Source organism: Glycine max, chromosome 18 (assembly GCF_000004515.6).
Source record: "Glycine max cultivar Williams 82 chromosome 18, Glycine_max_v4.0, whole genome shotgun sequence".
NCBI classification, from domain to species: domain Eukaryota; kingdom Viridiplantae; phylum Streptophyta; class Magnoliopsida; order Fabales; family Fabaceae; genus Glycine; species Glycine max.
The window spans coordinates 29080896-29096435 of NC_038254.2; the positions used below are offsets into that span (position 1 = coordinate 29080896).

Sequence of the window (15540 nt, forward strand, 5' to 3'; positions counted from 1 at the left end):
TCATCTATTGTTTGCAGGGATTGTGCCCGCAAGACACCTAGTGGACCCGAAGAAGGCCAACAGGGTCGTGGAGTTGCCAGCTCTAAATACGGGTCTCTGTCAGTTCTAGGGAGTGCCTGTCGCCCCCAGCAAAGTCATCAGGCCCCCCTACCAATCGAGCTTTCATCAAGAAGTACTGTGCCCCCAGGCAGGCGCAGGGCGAAACACCACAGCAGCATTGGGATGGCCAGTAGCGGGCAATAGACACACCGCCACCACCTCTAGAGTTCACCTCAGCTCATCCACAAAAAGGTTAGAGCGTTGCCTACGACACATGGCCGACCAGCAGGCTACCAAGTCCAAAGCCAAAGGTAAGCAAAGTACTAGGTCAGTGACCGACAAGTCATAAGGCATCCAGCTCAAGACGTTAAAGAAGCACTACTAGGTGGCAACCTAGTACCTTTTAAATTTCTGCTTGCTATTTGATCACCTTTTGTTTCTCAAGTCATATTGGGACACACCTAGTTGCTCATGATCCTAAGAATTTAAATAAAACGAGCACAAGCTCGGAAGGTAGTCATACCTCACAAAATATATGTATGCGTGTTTAGGTAGTGAAAAATACCTTAGATATGCATGTATGTAATTTAGGTAGCAAACAACTACCTCACAAAATATATATATGTATGTTTAGGTAGCAAGATACCTTAGATATGCATGTATGTAGCAAAAAGATACCTCACAAAATATATATATGTATGTTTAGGTAGCAAGATACCTTGGATATGCATGTATATAGCAAAAATACCTCACAAAAATATACACATGTTTAGGTAGCAAAATACCTCATGAAAAAAAAAAAAAACAAACAAAAACAAACAAGAAAAAGAAATAAACAAACAAAAAAAAAAGAGAAAAAAGAAAAGTAAATTGTCTAGCTGAAAAACCAACATGCTTTTGAAAAGAGATGACTTCCAACTTTTCTTTGAAAAAATTCACTGATCATAACTAGTTTTTGAAAAAAAAATGTGTATACACCTGAAGGGTGAATGCTGTGAAAATTTTCCCGGACGCCCGAAATGGACTCGAATGAATGCACAAATTGATTAAAGAACATATTTTGGAAACATTGGGTTGACTAAAAATAGAGGAAATGAATCATGAGCCCTAGCATCACATGACCATAAAAATTTGACACTTTAGTGTCCGCATAGGTGCATGCATGACCAGTTTTGCATAAAATTTCCAAATCATCATTTTTGCATTTGTGTCATGGAAATAATGTGGGGCATCCCTTTTATCCTTGAACCAAACCAAACCCTGACATGTATCATGTCTAGCCATTCTACAAGTCTTGAGCCGAAATCCTGACTCACCATAAACCTTGACCCAGGGTGAGAATGTCAATCCTTACCCTCGGAAGCAAAAAAAAGGGAAAGAAGGAAAACTTCCAATCAAAGAGAAAGCAAAAAAAAAAGGAAAGAAGGAAAATTTCCAATCAAAGAGAAAGCAAAAAAGAAAAGAAAGGAGATTCCCAATCAAAGAGTGGGAGAAAGCAAAAAGAAAAGAAAGAAAATTCCCAATCAAAGAATGGGAGAAAAAAAAAGGAAGAAGAAGAAGGAAAGAAAGCTCCTGATCAAGGATCGAAAGAAAACAGAAGAAATGTGCAGAAAGGTCTTTGGACCGGACAATATCTGAACCATACAGAATTGTCACCAAATGAACAAAAAGAAGGAAAGGAAACCACGACCTAAAGTGGTCTTCTCCCTTTAATTGCCAACCTAAATCTTGTGCGGTAGCGACTTCTTCGCCCCGCACTAAACAAAAATAGAAAAGGAAAAAAGCCAAAAAAAAAAATCAAAAGCCGAAAAACCCACCAAAAGAACTCGTCCCCAAGAAAAGTCCTATTGATCCATGATCACGCATGTAATCTTTGATTTGATAGGAAATGATTTGTAAAATCAAGTCATGACATATCTATGGTTCGGAATTAGGATAAAACACTTACCTGTGCGAGATTGATACACTTTGAGTGGATTTCTTCTATTTTTGTCGAACCCAGTGTTTCCTCTAAATGATCATTTAGAAACGAAATGCTAAACATCCAAAATCTCATTTGTGGGTATGAGAAAATTTCATCAGCATACTCTCCTTGCCCGGTAGACGCATTGTTTTTCACTCAAAAAAGCATATGCTGCTCTAATCAGTTGGAATATTTGTCTCTTTGCTAAAGCATGTTTGCATTTTAGTGGAGAAAACATCGAGACTTTTTCAAGTCTCACAAGTTATCCAGAACTACGTAGGTCTGAATTCCTCATTGGAGGATACGTAGGAGCAAGAGCCTCGCTTTTGTCGATCACACCACCTTTTGTTACCATGACCCAAGAGCTGGTAGCCCGCGGAGACACCTTACGGTTATCTGCACCTCATCATTCAATGACCCCAAGTGTGATTGACGAGCAGAGGCCAATGTGGTCATCTGCGCCCTTTCCGGAGGTGTCAGCATCTTCCGGTGGAGACTTTTTCAAGTCTCACAAGTTATCAAGAACTACGTAGGTCTGAGTTCCTCATTGGAGGATACGTAGGAGCAAGAGCCTCGCTTTTGTCGGTCACCTTCACAAGTTCTGTCATGCTGACACTAGAGTCACACTGACGGGCGGAAATACCCAAGTGGTTGTCCGCACTTTCAAAACTTTCTTGTGCTATCTGTAAGACGAAAAACCTGATAGCATGCAGAGACTAACGTCGTCTTCTGCGCCTTTCGTCAATCGCGGCCGACAAGCCCGTTGACACGCGGAGATTTACGTCATCTTCCGCACTCACAAGATTTGTCATACTGACTTTTGAGTCACGCTGACGGGCGGAAATACCCGAGTGGTTATCCGTATAAACATTCTTTTTTGCTATATGTAAGACGAAAAGCCTGATAGCACGCAGAGACTAACGTCGTCTTCTGCGCCCTTCGTCAATCGCGGCCGACAAGCCCGTTGACACGCGGAGATTTACGTCATCTTCCACGCTCACAAGATCTGTCATACCGACTTTTGAGTCACGCTGACGGGTGGAAATACCCGAGTGGTTATCCGTATAAACATTCTTTTTTGCTATCTGTAAGACGAAAAGCCTGATAGCACACAGAGACTAACGTCGTCTTCTGCGCCCTTCGTCAATCGCGGCCGACAAGCCCGTTCACACGCGGAGATTTACATCATCTTCCGCGCTCACAAGATCTGTCATACTGACTTTTGAGTCACGCTGACGGGCGGAAATACCCGAGTGGTTATCCGTATAAACATTCCTTTTTGCTATCTGTAAGACGAAAAGCCTGATAGCACGCAGAGACTGACGTCATCTTCTACGGCCTTCGTCAATCGCGGCCGACAAGCTCGTTGACACGCGGAGATTCACGTCATCTTCCGCGCTCGCAAGATCTGTCATACTGACTTTTGAGTCACGCTGACGGGCGGAAATACCCGAGTGGTTATCCGTATAAACTTTCTTTTTTGCTATCTGTAAGACGAAAAGCCTGATAGTACGCAGAGACTAACGTCATCTTCTGCGCCCTTCGTCAATCGCGGCCGACAAGCCCGTTGACACGCGGAGATTTGCGTCATCTTCCACGCTCACAAGATCTGTCATACTAACTTTTGAGTCACGCTGACGGGCGGAAATACCCGAGTGGTTATCCGTATAAACATTCTTTTTTGCTATCTGTAAGACGAAAAGCCTGATAGCACGCAGAGACTATCGTCGTCTTCTGCGCCCTTCGTCAATCGTGACCGACAAGCCCGTTGACACGCGGAGATTTACGTCATCTTCCGCGGTCACAAGATCTGTCATACTGACATTTGAGTCACGCTGACGGACGGAAATACCCGAGTGGTTATCCGTATAAACTTTCTTTTGCTATCTGTAAGACAGAACGCTTGATAGCATGTAGAGACTGACATCGTCTTCTGCACCTTTTTTTCCCCCGGGGACAACAAGTCATTTACATGCGGAGGTATTTTATGGTCACCCGCGACTCTCGTCAACCGAGAGGAACGAAATTAGTGTCTTATCTTTAGTTTCCTTTTATCTCCAATAAAAGACAAGTAAAGAGGGGCAACTGTCATACCCTAATTTCGTCCGGGGACCTTTGCCTGGTGGCATGCAACTTGTATTTGGTCATTTTGAGGTGCTTGGCACCCATCATTAGGCAGTTTGTGAAGTTCCGTGACGTGCCGGAAATCAAAAGAAAGTATTGATGCACAATCCGTAAGGTTCCGTGACACACCGGAAATAAAAAAGGAAGCATCGTTGCACAATTCGTGAGGTTCCGTAACATTCCGTAAGTCAAAAAAGGGATGATTATGTAATCCGCAAGGTTCCGTAACATTACGGAAAGAAAACAAGTATCGTTACGAAATTCGTAAGTTTCCGTAACTTTACGAAAAAAAAGAATCACAAAAAAAAAAGCCAAAGGGGGATGTATTTAGTAAAATGGGGGGTGCAAATAGTAATTTTTGAATCTGGGCCCTTCTAGAGGTTTCTGGGCAATTTCTTGCTTAAGGTTGAAGCAACCTAGCTCGCCTGGGCGAGCTAGGTGGCCACCACACCCCCTCGTTTTGTTGAAAAATGGGATTCTGGGGCTTCCGGGACACCCGTAATGCTTCCATAAAATTCCCATAACCCTAAATAAGCATATTTAACTTAATACGGGTGAGAGGGAAGAGAAAAAAAAGAAGAAAATCAAGTCCTATATGCTTCCGTAACTTTTCCGTAAATTATGAAAGAAGGGGGGTGAACTTATCAAAATTGGGGGGTGCAAATAGCAATTTCGAAATTTTGGATTGGGCCTTCCAGAATGTTTTTTTGAAGCTGGATTGCTTCTGGAGGAAGCAACCCAGCTCGCCTGGGCGAGCTGGGCGGCAACCTCCTCCCTCTTTTTCCTATAAATAGGCTGAAGGGGGCTGTTCTAAGGATCCCTCAGCCCCCTTGCTATGTATTTCAGCTGTTTTGGGTGAAAAAAATTGTTTCCGTGAAGAAAATCCAAGCCGATGTGTTTCCGTAACGCTTCCGAGATGTTTCCGTAAGCAAATCCGTGAAGGTTTTCGTCCGTTCTTCACCATTCTTCATCCGTTCTTCGTTCTTCAACGGGTAAGTTTTCGAATCCGAGACTTTCAATTCATTTCTTGTTTTTTTTTAAGCTTTCATCTTTATTTCGTTCATTTTCGATTTCTTTTCTTCTGTCTTTAACGTGCTTTTACCGTTTATTTAAGCCGTTTTCTCACCTAATAAATGATAAAATGAATTTCAACCGTTCATTTGTGTTGTAATCTCATTTAATCACTTTTAAAATGAAATCTAACCGATCGTTCACGCTATAACCTCGGTTAAACCAAAAAAGGTAAAATAATAATAAAATAATCAAAATATCTTGAAAAATAATAATAAAATAATCAAAATATCTTTGAATAAAATAAATCAAAAAAATCAATCGGACGTTTTTCTTTGGAAATTTCCTTGAATGAATTGATTAATAATGAAATTCTGATACCAGGGGACAGATGTCGTACCGGATGTCACGACATCACGCTTCAGAACATGCAGATTATATGTGTCCGTATGAACAGATTAAACAAGTAAATAACACAAGAGAATTGTTAACCCAGTTCGGTGCAACCTCACCTACATCTGGGGGCTACCAAGCCAGGGAGGAAATCCACTCTCAATAGTGTTAGTTCAAGGTCTAACAGCCCCTGTTTACAACCTTCTCACCTAACCACTACCCGTGCGATCTCTACCTAAGAGCCACTCTTAGATATGAGAACCTCCGCTCACTCCCTCTCACTCACACTCCCGTGTTTACAATTAAGTCAAAGACACACCAGAGATCAACTCTGAACAAAAGAGATCAACTCTACACACTAGAGATCAACTCTAGACACAAGGGATCAACCCTACACACTAGGTCCAACACTTGATGTTAGTGTAACATCAAGGTGGCTCACAAAACACTCAAGTCCTAAACTCACACAATAACTCTTCAATCCCGGACTTGGTACAGAACTCGTGCAGCCTCCATGATTATATAGCCGTGTACGATTCTGGGCTGCAACTCCTTGATGCTGGATGAGATCTATCACTTTCCTGAAAATCTGCAGTTAAAGAACTAAAAGATAACTTTTGATCTTTTAGTTTGAATCTTTAATCTTTAATCTTTAATCCCTGAACGAACTCTTCTACTTTGAAATTCGAACTTTAATGATCTTTTAATTCGTTCCTAAAGATAGATCTTCTTATCTCTTGCTAACTGCACAATAATCTGTTAAAGATATAACAGATTTATGTGTCCAGTATTTTCGGGCAAGATGTCAGGACATCGTATCCGACATCGTGGATCCTGCAGCTTCAATGCTTCACTTGACTTTTATCTTGCATTGTACAGCAATTCCAGTATTCTCGGGCAAGATGTCAGGACATTGTATCCGACATCGTGGATCCTGCAACTTCAATTCTTCATTTGACATTTTATCTTGCCTTGTGCATTGTGCTGCCCGATCTTATTCCTTGACATAACGTTGGACATCATGTGCAGCAACTCCAGCTTTCCTTCATTGTCTAAGTGCTTATGTTTTAACAAAATCTTAGCCAATCTTTTAAAGCTCAGTAGAGCTAAACACTAACAATCTCCCCCTTTGGCAAATTCTAAAATCAACTCACAAATCAAGTTTTGTCCAAAAAATCACTAAAAACCGTTTTAAGGTCCAACGCCTTAAACGGTCCTCTTTGCTTTTATCGGTTAACATGGACCGTTCAAAAGCATAAAATCAACATGTAACTTTACCGCTTTTGCAAGAACTACGTAGGTCTGATTTCCTCATCGCAATTGAGGATACGTAGGAGCAAAAGCCCCGCTTTTGTCGACCACCCCAAGAGATCGTTAATGGTCCAACGCCTTAACGTTTCTCTCCTTTCAAAATCAAAAGATCGTTTAATGGTCCAACACCTTAAATGACCTTTTTTTCAATCAAAATATATCTTGCAAAAAGATAAAAAACAACTTAACCAAACACTTTGTTCCGAAAGAACTACGTAGGTCTGATTTCCTCATCACAATTGAGGAATACGTAGGAGCAAAGGGAAACACCCTTGTCGACCACAAAAATAGAAAAAATATAAAAAGGGTATAAAGGATATAAGGACATAAAAGGGAACGTAAAAATCAAAGTTGTGTTTGCACATTCGATTAAAGGCTGCCGTCCCTTGTGACGGACGTGTGGGGTGTTAATACCTTCCAGGTGCATAAATACAACTCCCGAGCCTTTCACTTAAAAGTTCGTAGATCGCGTCTTTTCCGGTTTTTCCGACGTTTTCCTCAAATAAACGTTGGCGGCGACTCCGCACGTATTCCTTTCGTGGAACAGGCATCCCGCGAGTCACGCGTCGCCCTCCCGCCGAAGGGTAGGTTGCGACAATGTGTCCTCCACTTTCGAGTTTGGAGCTGTGTTTCATGATTGCCTAAGTGAGGACCCTCAAGGCAATCCTCCATTCTCACCCTTTTTCGGTGCCACATGAATGTTATTGCTTAGGGCTGTTCATGTGTCCTCCGCTTTCGAGTTTGGAGCTGTGTTTCATGATTGCCTAAGTAAGGACCCTCAAGGCAATCCTCCATTCTCACCCTTTTTCGGAGCCACATGAATGTTGTTGCCTAGCGCTGTTCGTGTGTCCTCCACTTTCGAGTTTGGAGCTGTGTTTCATGATTGCCTAAGTGCGGACCCTCAAGGCAATCCTCCATTCTCACCCTTTTCGGAGCCACATGAATGTTATTGCTTAGGGCTGTTCATGTGTCCTCCACTTTCGAGTTTGGAGCTGTGTTTCATGATTGCCTAAGTGAGGACCCTCAAGGCAATCCTCCATTCTCACCCTTTTCGGAGCCACATGAATGTTATTGCTTAGGGCTGTTCATGTGTCCTCCACTTTCGAGTTTGGAGCTGTGTTTCATGATTGCCTAAGTGAGGACCCTCAAGGAAATCCTCCATTCTCACCCTTTTTCGGAGCCACATGAATGTTATTGCCTAGCGCAGTTCATGTGTCCTCCACTTTCGAGTTTGGAGCTGTGTTTCATGATTACCTAAGTGCGGACCCTCAAGGCAATCCTCCATTCTCACCCTTTTCGGAGCCCCATGAATGTCATTGCCTAGCGCTGTTCATGTGTCCTCCATTATCCTGCGCGAAGCCTGTGGTGACTGGGAAGCACGTTATTCTGTTGTTTTCCGGATCGGTTCCTTCGCCGAATATGTGTATATGTGTATATGTATGTTGTATTTGTTGTTCTTGTTGTTGTTTGTATTTTGTTTTGTGCAAAAAAAAAAAGAAGGAGTAGAGACGAGAGTCGTCATCACGGAAAGGGCAGGGCGGACGAAATCAATGTCCTATCTTTGCTTTCCTCTTATCTCTGATGAGAGGTAAGTAAAGACGGGCAACTGTCATACCCTAATTTCATCCGGGGATTATTACTTGATGACATGCAATAAATGAAGTTCCGAGACGTCTCAGAAATCAAAAGGAAGCAGGCTTACACGATCCGTGAAAATTCCGTGATGTGACGGAAATCGAAAAGAGGTGTTTCTGCGCAATCCGTGAGTTTCCGTAACTTCTTCGAAAGCTAAAAAAGGGTAAATACATAATCCGTAAGGATTCGTAACCTTGCGGAAGGAAAATAAGTATCATTACGAAATTCGTAAAGTTTCGTAACGTTACGGAAAAAAAATTACAAAAAAATAGAAGGGGGTGCATTTAGTAAAAAGGGGGGTGCAAATAGCAACCAGGCCCACTTGGGCCCTCCAGAAGATTCCTCTAGAAGGCTGTTGCTTCTGGAGGAAGCAACCTTGCTCGCCTGGGCGAGCTGAGCTCGCCTGGGCAAGCTGGGCGGCAAGCTTCTCCCCTATTTTGCTATAAATAGGGGGAGAAGTGAAGAAGAAAAGGGTTCAGCCTTCTTGGCACTTCTCTCTCTCTCGAAATTGCTGAGGAAAATTATTTCCGTGAAGAAAATCCAAGCCGAGGCGCTTCCGTAACGTTTCCGTGAATAATTACGCGAAGATTCTCGATCGTTCTTCAACATTCATCGTTCGTTCTTCGTTTTCTTCAGTCTTCAACGGGTAGGTACCTCAAACCGAGCTTTTCAATTCATTCTATGTACCCGTGGTGGTCTACATTTTTGTTTCATGTATTTTTATTCTCGTTTTCATTCGCTTTCTATACCCCCTTTTGACGTGATTCGGTCATTTATTTAAGTCGTTTCTCGCCTAATCTAAAAATAAAATAAATTTCCACCGATCATTTGAATTGTAGTATTCATTAATTTCTGTTAAAATGAATTCCGACCGTTCGGTCGTGCCGTAACCACGTTGGGAAATAAAAAAAGAGGTAAAATAATAATATAATAATCAAAAAATACCTTTTAGTAAAATAAAGCGAAAAATCAATCGGACGTTTTCTCTTTGGGATTTCTCATTCTTAATTGAAGTGACTAATAACTAAAGTGAAACTAAGGCTAAAATCAACTCGCCTAGTCAAGCTCGTCCACAAAAATAGGTTTTTGGAAGTTTATCATTTCAGTTTCCTACCAAGTAAAAAGGATCATTTTTAAGGTCAAACGCCTTAAAATGATCACCTTTCAAATAAAGAGAATCACTTGATCCATGCATAAGAAAGAACTACGTAGGTCTGATTTCCTCTTTGATGGAGGGTACGTAGGAGCAAGAGCCCCGCTTTTGTCAACCTCAAAAAAATAAAAAAAAAATAAAGTTAAGGCAACACAATTTCCACAATTCTAAAAAATAGGTTGTTGTCCTTTGAGACAAACGTGAGAGGTGCTAATACCTTCCTCAAACATAAATACAACTCCCGAACTTAGAATTTTCATTTTGACCGGTTTCCTTCGGTTTTCCCGACGTTTTCCACAAATAAACGTTGGTGGCGACTCCGCGCATCTTTCCTCCTTTGGAAAGCGCACCCGTGAGCCTCGCCCTCGCTCGCCCGTGAAGGGCACGTTGCGACAGCCCCTTAGTAAAATACTGCTCTACATTGATCATCCACCAATAGGCCTTCTTTCCATAAAATTCTAGGAATCATTTTCATGAACAACTCCCCCACAGCTCCAAGGGATTTCTTCCTAATTTGTAGAACTTCAAAGGTTTTTTGCACCTCCCTAATGCCAAAAGGCTTCAATTCTCTCACAAATGACAAGATGAATGGTCTCTTCCCTTCCCTTATTTCTTCAACCAACTAAAACAGATAATTAACTTGTGTAACTAACTAACAAACTCCCTCATTTACAATTACTAAACAAATTCCTAAGAGATAACTAACACTAACAGCCACATCACAAAAGCTAGTTGTAGTAGTTGGAGAGCCCAAAGCCTTATAAACCCCACACTAGAATCTCATACCTTCAATGCAGAATTCAAGTCTCATACTGTGCAACTGGATCCTAACCACCCACCATACTTTGCAGCCCTGGTTCTCAAACAGGTTGGCTGTGCACTAGCCTTTTTTACTAGTCTTGGGCAAAAACCTGCAATGTTGGGGTTACCACCACCTCCTCTTGTTTGCAGCTGAGACACACGGTGTTCGATACCATACTTGCAATGTAGGACGCAAGTCTCATACCTTGCAGTTAGATCCTAACAATTTGCCACTAGTATCACCATTTGATACTCGACATGTTTAATTTGGTTTGTAATAGTAAAGCTGTAATACTACAATACTCCTTATTTTTGTTTTTGTTGGTACATCACATCCAGCATTCACTGCATAGAGCACCACTAGCCTTATATATACTTTGGCACATTGTAACTTCCAAATTCATGTATTTAAGCATAGCTCCCATGCCATTCTTGGTTAGATAGCCAACAAACAAAGTTGAATGAGCCTTTGTGGTAGACATTTGCAGATCATGGTTAAGACTAGAGGATTAGGTCATGCGTTAGGTAGGGTTGTTGCTAGAGGTCTGAGGAGAGGGGATGGTGATGATTCTGACGGTGCTCCCCAGCGCCGAAGGCCGACCGCATCGGCATGCAGGTGACGGGTACCTGTCATTGTTGATGATGATGTGCCTACGACACCTGCGAACTCACCTACGGTACATGCGAACTCGCCTGCGGTACCAGAGGATACCAGTGCACCCATGGTAGATGCTGACGCACTAGACACCGGTGTAGAGACTAACACATAGGATACCGGTGCATAGGATGCTGCAGATGAGCCTGAGGGATTTCTTGGTGGACCCAGGGACCCACAGTGCTTACGGAGTATGCTGACCATGAAGCGGCCATCGTATGGTCTGGATAGGTATTTATAATATTCAAGTCTATTAAGTATTCTTTTTTATTGAGTTTTTGGTTACTGATTGACGTTATTTGAACAAATTGTGTGTTCCTTTGTACTTCAATCCAAGAATGTCCTGAGTTGAAGTTATCCTCCCATGGGAGGAAGGTGCATAACTTAGGAAGGCTTGTTCCTGCAATTGAAGACATGGTTGCTAGGACAGGATTAAGTCCTTTGATAGTGTGTTTGATAGACACCGACGATCAGGGACTTATATCCTCCTTTGTCGAGAGGTGGCACCGGGAGACTTCTAGTTTCCATCTTCTTGTGGGGGAGGTTTTGATCACGCTGGACGACGTCGTGTCTCTTCTCCATCTGCCGATCGTTGGCGCATTCCATGACATCCAGCCTTTGTACAGCGACGAGGCGATGCTATTGTTGGTTGAGTTACTGATGGTCTCACCAGAGGTGGCCATGGCCGAGACAGGCCAATATGGTGGACCATATGTACGCCTATAGTGGTTGCGAGACATATACCAACACAGATGTCAGACGCAACACTGGACAGATGCCGCTCATGCTTATCTTCTGCATCTTTTTGGGTTGCACTCTTTTTGCTAATAAGAGTGCAACTCATGTTCATGTCATACATTTACAGGCCCTGCGTGACCTCACTCTTGCTGGGCGGTATGCATGGGGAGCTGCTGGCCTCATCCATATGTACGATCAGCTTAATGATGCCAGTCTCAGCACTAATCGATAGCTTGCTGGTTACATCACCTTGTTACAGGTAATTAACATGTATTTCATAATTTAATTACAACAATGTTTTTAATGAGTGTATATTTAATTAACATGTATGATTTTTCATGTAAACTCTATAGTGTTGGATATACGAGCACTTTCCGTCATTTGCGGAGTGCAATGCTGATCTGGACTACGACGAGGTGTCACCACGTGCGTGTCGGTGGATTGTGACAAAGAAGACTGTGAATAAGGTATCTACAACGACGAACAGGCAACACCTGGATCGTCTGAGGATCCCAGATGTCTGCTGGATGCCATATGCGGAGCACCGACCTGTGCAGGACTTTCATCCGATTTCGTGCTTCTAAAAAGATTGTTTTGAATCAGCTGTATGAAAGAGGGAGGATAAGTAATTGATTGGGCTTGAACCTCTGACTGTGCGATACTGGTAAAGAATTATGGCACAGTTGAACTTGAATAATCCTCCAAAGTTACTCTCCTTGGCTCTTTAGCCATAATTGGTTCTTCAACAAGTTCAATATGAGAATGCCCTACAATAGGAAAACTAGAAGATGCCTTGGAAGATCGAGGTTCTTCTGATAGAGTTGCTGCCATTTCCAAGTCCTGCAAAACTTTTTTGATTCTCTCTGTGTTACGCCTCCTACAAGTCGCATTAATCTCCAAATCAATGTGGATCAAATCACCTGTAGTAGATCTTCTTTGCATACAAGAGAACAGAACAACAATTATCCAGTTCAAAAGAAAAATGAATGTAAAATAACAAAATATAAACACAAAGAATCAATGAATCAAGCAGAAAAATTATAAAGCAATGCACCAAAACTGAACTAAACTCTTCTAATGAATCTAGTTCCCCGGCAACGATGCCATAAATACTTTTGTTGGATTTCCCCTGCAGTTACTTTTTATGCAATTCTTTTCTTCCAGAAAATATGTTCAAGGGATATCCTGGTTTGCTAGAAAACGTACCGGGTCATCAAGTATTTAAAATTAAAATGGATGAATCTGAGTATCAAACTCAGGGAAACTGGTATTAAACAGAGTTATATTTAGAATCAAGGCATTGTTGAAACAAATATTGATGGTTGATGATCAAAAACAGAATTAAAACTAAAGTCTATGTTAAAAACAGTAAAATTGCAAGTAATTAAAGTTGACAACAGTAGGTAAAAGTGTTGGGTCTTTCTAACAAACAAGCTGATGCATATGAAGATATTTCTCTAATCAATCATGCTTTTGTGTTCTATGTTGTAGTCTAAAATACTAAACCTCGATCCCTCACAAGTTTAGACTAATTTAACCTAAGCTTTGTCCGCAGATCCCTCTTGTAAGACTAGGCTTAACTTAAATAGCATTATCGTAACAACATATTTAGAAAACCTAAGCTTAGTCCATAGATCCCTCTTGTAAGACTAAGCTTCAGTCCTGCTTCTATCAAGTTCTAAGGTAACAGTACATTTTCCAATGCTAAAGTCACCTAACTATACACACAAGTGTGTGATCAGACTAACAACATGCAAAAATTAAGCATAGAAAGAAGCATTGAACACATAAAACATAATCAATTAGATATTAAAGTAATTACATCAGTTGTTCCTTAGAAATCCCCAACAAGGGTGTTTAGCCAACCATTACAGAAAAACCCTAATACAATTGAGATAGAGAGTACAAAATAATTGTTCCTTACACAAGAAGGGGGATCCCTCCTCCTCTTCTCAGCATCTCGCAAGCACTCTACAACTTTATAATCTCTCTCCAATTGAAGAACCTAGGCTTCTCTGCACAACTGCTCCTCTTTTCTGCCTCTAGAGTATTCTTCTCAAAGTCAGTGCAAAATATACAGCTCTGGTCTCTTCAAATCGTACCCTAATTCTGACAATTCAGGCTTAAATAGGCTTTGAAATTACGACGTTGCACTTAGCGCCACTCTCGCGCTTAGTGCGAGTAAGTGGATTTGAGCTTAGCGCCAGTCATGTGCTGAGCCTGGCTGAAGACAACTGTCGTGCTTAGCGAACGGATCTCGAGCTTGGCACGCGACCTTGATATTTATGCTCTGCCAGATTCTTCTGTCGCGCTAAGCGCATTAAAGTTGCACTTAGCGATGGATGCGTGCTGAGCCCAAATGGTGAGCTGAGCGCAACTACCACTTTTAGCACTTCAAGACTTAGCCTCATTTGACTTAAAATTGAACAGATTTCATCATTAAATCTAATGGTAAATATTCTAGAGACAACTATAACAATAAAACTAGATTTATTTACAAATCCCTACAAAATAACTATAAATTGGGGAAACTATACAAGTTTTCGAAAATGTTTTCTATACAAAAGTTAGTCGTATAAGACGACTAACACTGGCGCTTAGCGCTATTTCAAAGAATTTCAAAACAGAGAGGGAATTGTGCTTAGCACATCACCTCGCTAAGCCCAATTCGAGAAATTAAAATCCAAAGAGGTATTTGGGCTTAGCGTAGCGAAGCGCGCTTAGTGCTACCATCCAGCCACTAGTCAGGGGTCTAAGCGCTTAGCGCGAACAAGGGCTCGCTTAGCGTGTGAAGACTTGGCGCTTAGCGCAAGAGGCGCGCTTAGCAAGTGAACAACTGAAAATTTTTGTAAGTTATTTTTTTGTTCACCTCTTCACCAAAGCTTATGAACTCCCTTTTTTTCAATATTAATCACACTTAAATCACACACAATCACAAGCAATCAACCACACTAAATGCAAACACAACAAAAATTAAAAATGATTGGGTTGCCTCCCAGCAAGTGCTTGTTTAACATCATTAGCTTGATGCATCGTTCTATTATCCTGGATCAATCTTGGTTCTGTCCTTTAGAACCTTCTCATCCAACACCTTGACCTGCAAACACACATCCTGGTCCATTAATTCTCTTCCTTCATTAAATAGATCAAAACTAATTTGTTGATTTTCAAGACTCATTTTCAACTTTTTCTTCCCCATGTCCACCACACAGCTTGTAGTGGACATAAATGGACGTCCTAAAATGACAGGAATATTTGCATCTTCCTCAATGTCCATTACAGCAAAATCGGTAGGAAAAATAAGATGCTTGACTCGAACCAGAACGTCTTCAACCACTCCATAGGGTCTGGTGAAGGAGCGATCAGCTAACTATAAATTCATCCGAATAGGCATTATCTCCAGCTCTCCAAGTCTCTGGCACATGGAGAGCGACATCAAATTAATACTGGCCCCTAAATCAATAAGAGCCTTGCCTACTAAAACTTCACCTATAGAACAAGGTATAGTGACACTACCTGGATCCTTATGCTTATGTGGAAGGATATGTTGAATCATAGCGTTGCAGTTTCCTTCCACGACTATGGTGTCACTATGGATATACTTGTTCTTCTTAGTTAGCATGTCTTTTAGAAATTTAGCATAGAGTGGCATCTGTTGCAAAGCTTCTCCAAAGGGCATTGTAATCTCTAGCTTCTTGAAACTATCCAGAAATCTAG

The 15540-nt window shown here is 41.6% G+C and overlaps 1 protein-coding gene across 1 annotated transcript in view; it reads left to right on the top strand.

Moving 5' to 3' along the window:
• Positions 1-11050, top strand: part of LOC113000186 (uncharacterized) — a gene marked incomplete at its 5' end in the record, with an annotated part of 37350 nt that extends 26300 nt beyond the window's left edge. Inside the window, one exon of the mRNA XM_026126864.1 lies at positions 10919-11050. Within this exon, the coding sequence (XP_025982649.1) occupies positions 10919-11050 (132 nt within the window). The remainder of the gene's footprint in view (positions 1-10918) is intronic.
• Between the last annotated feature and the right edge of the window lie 4490 nt (positions 11051-15540).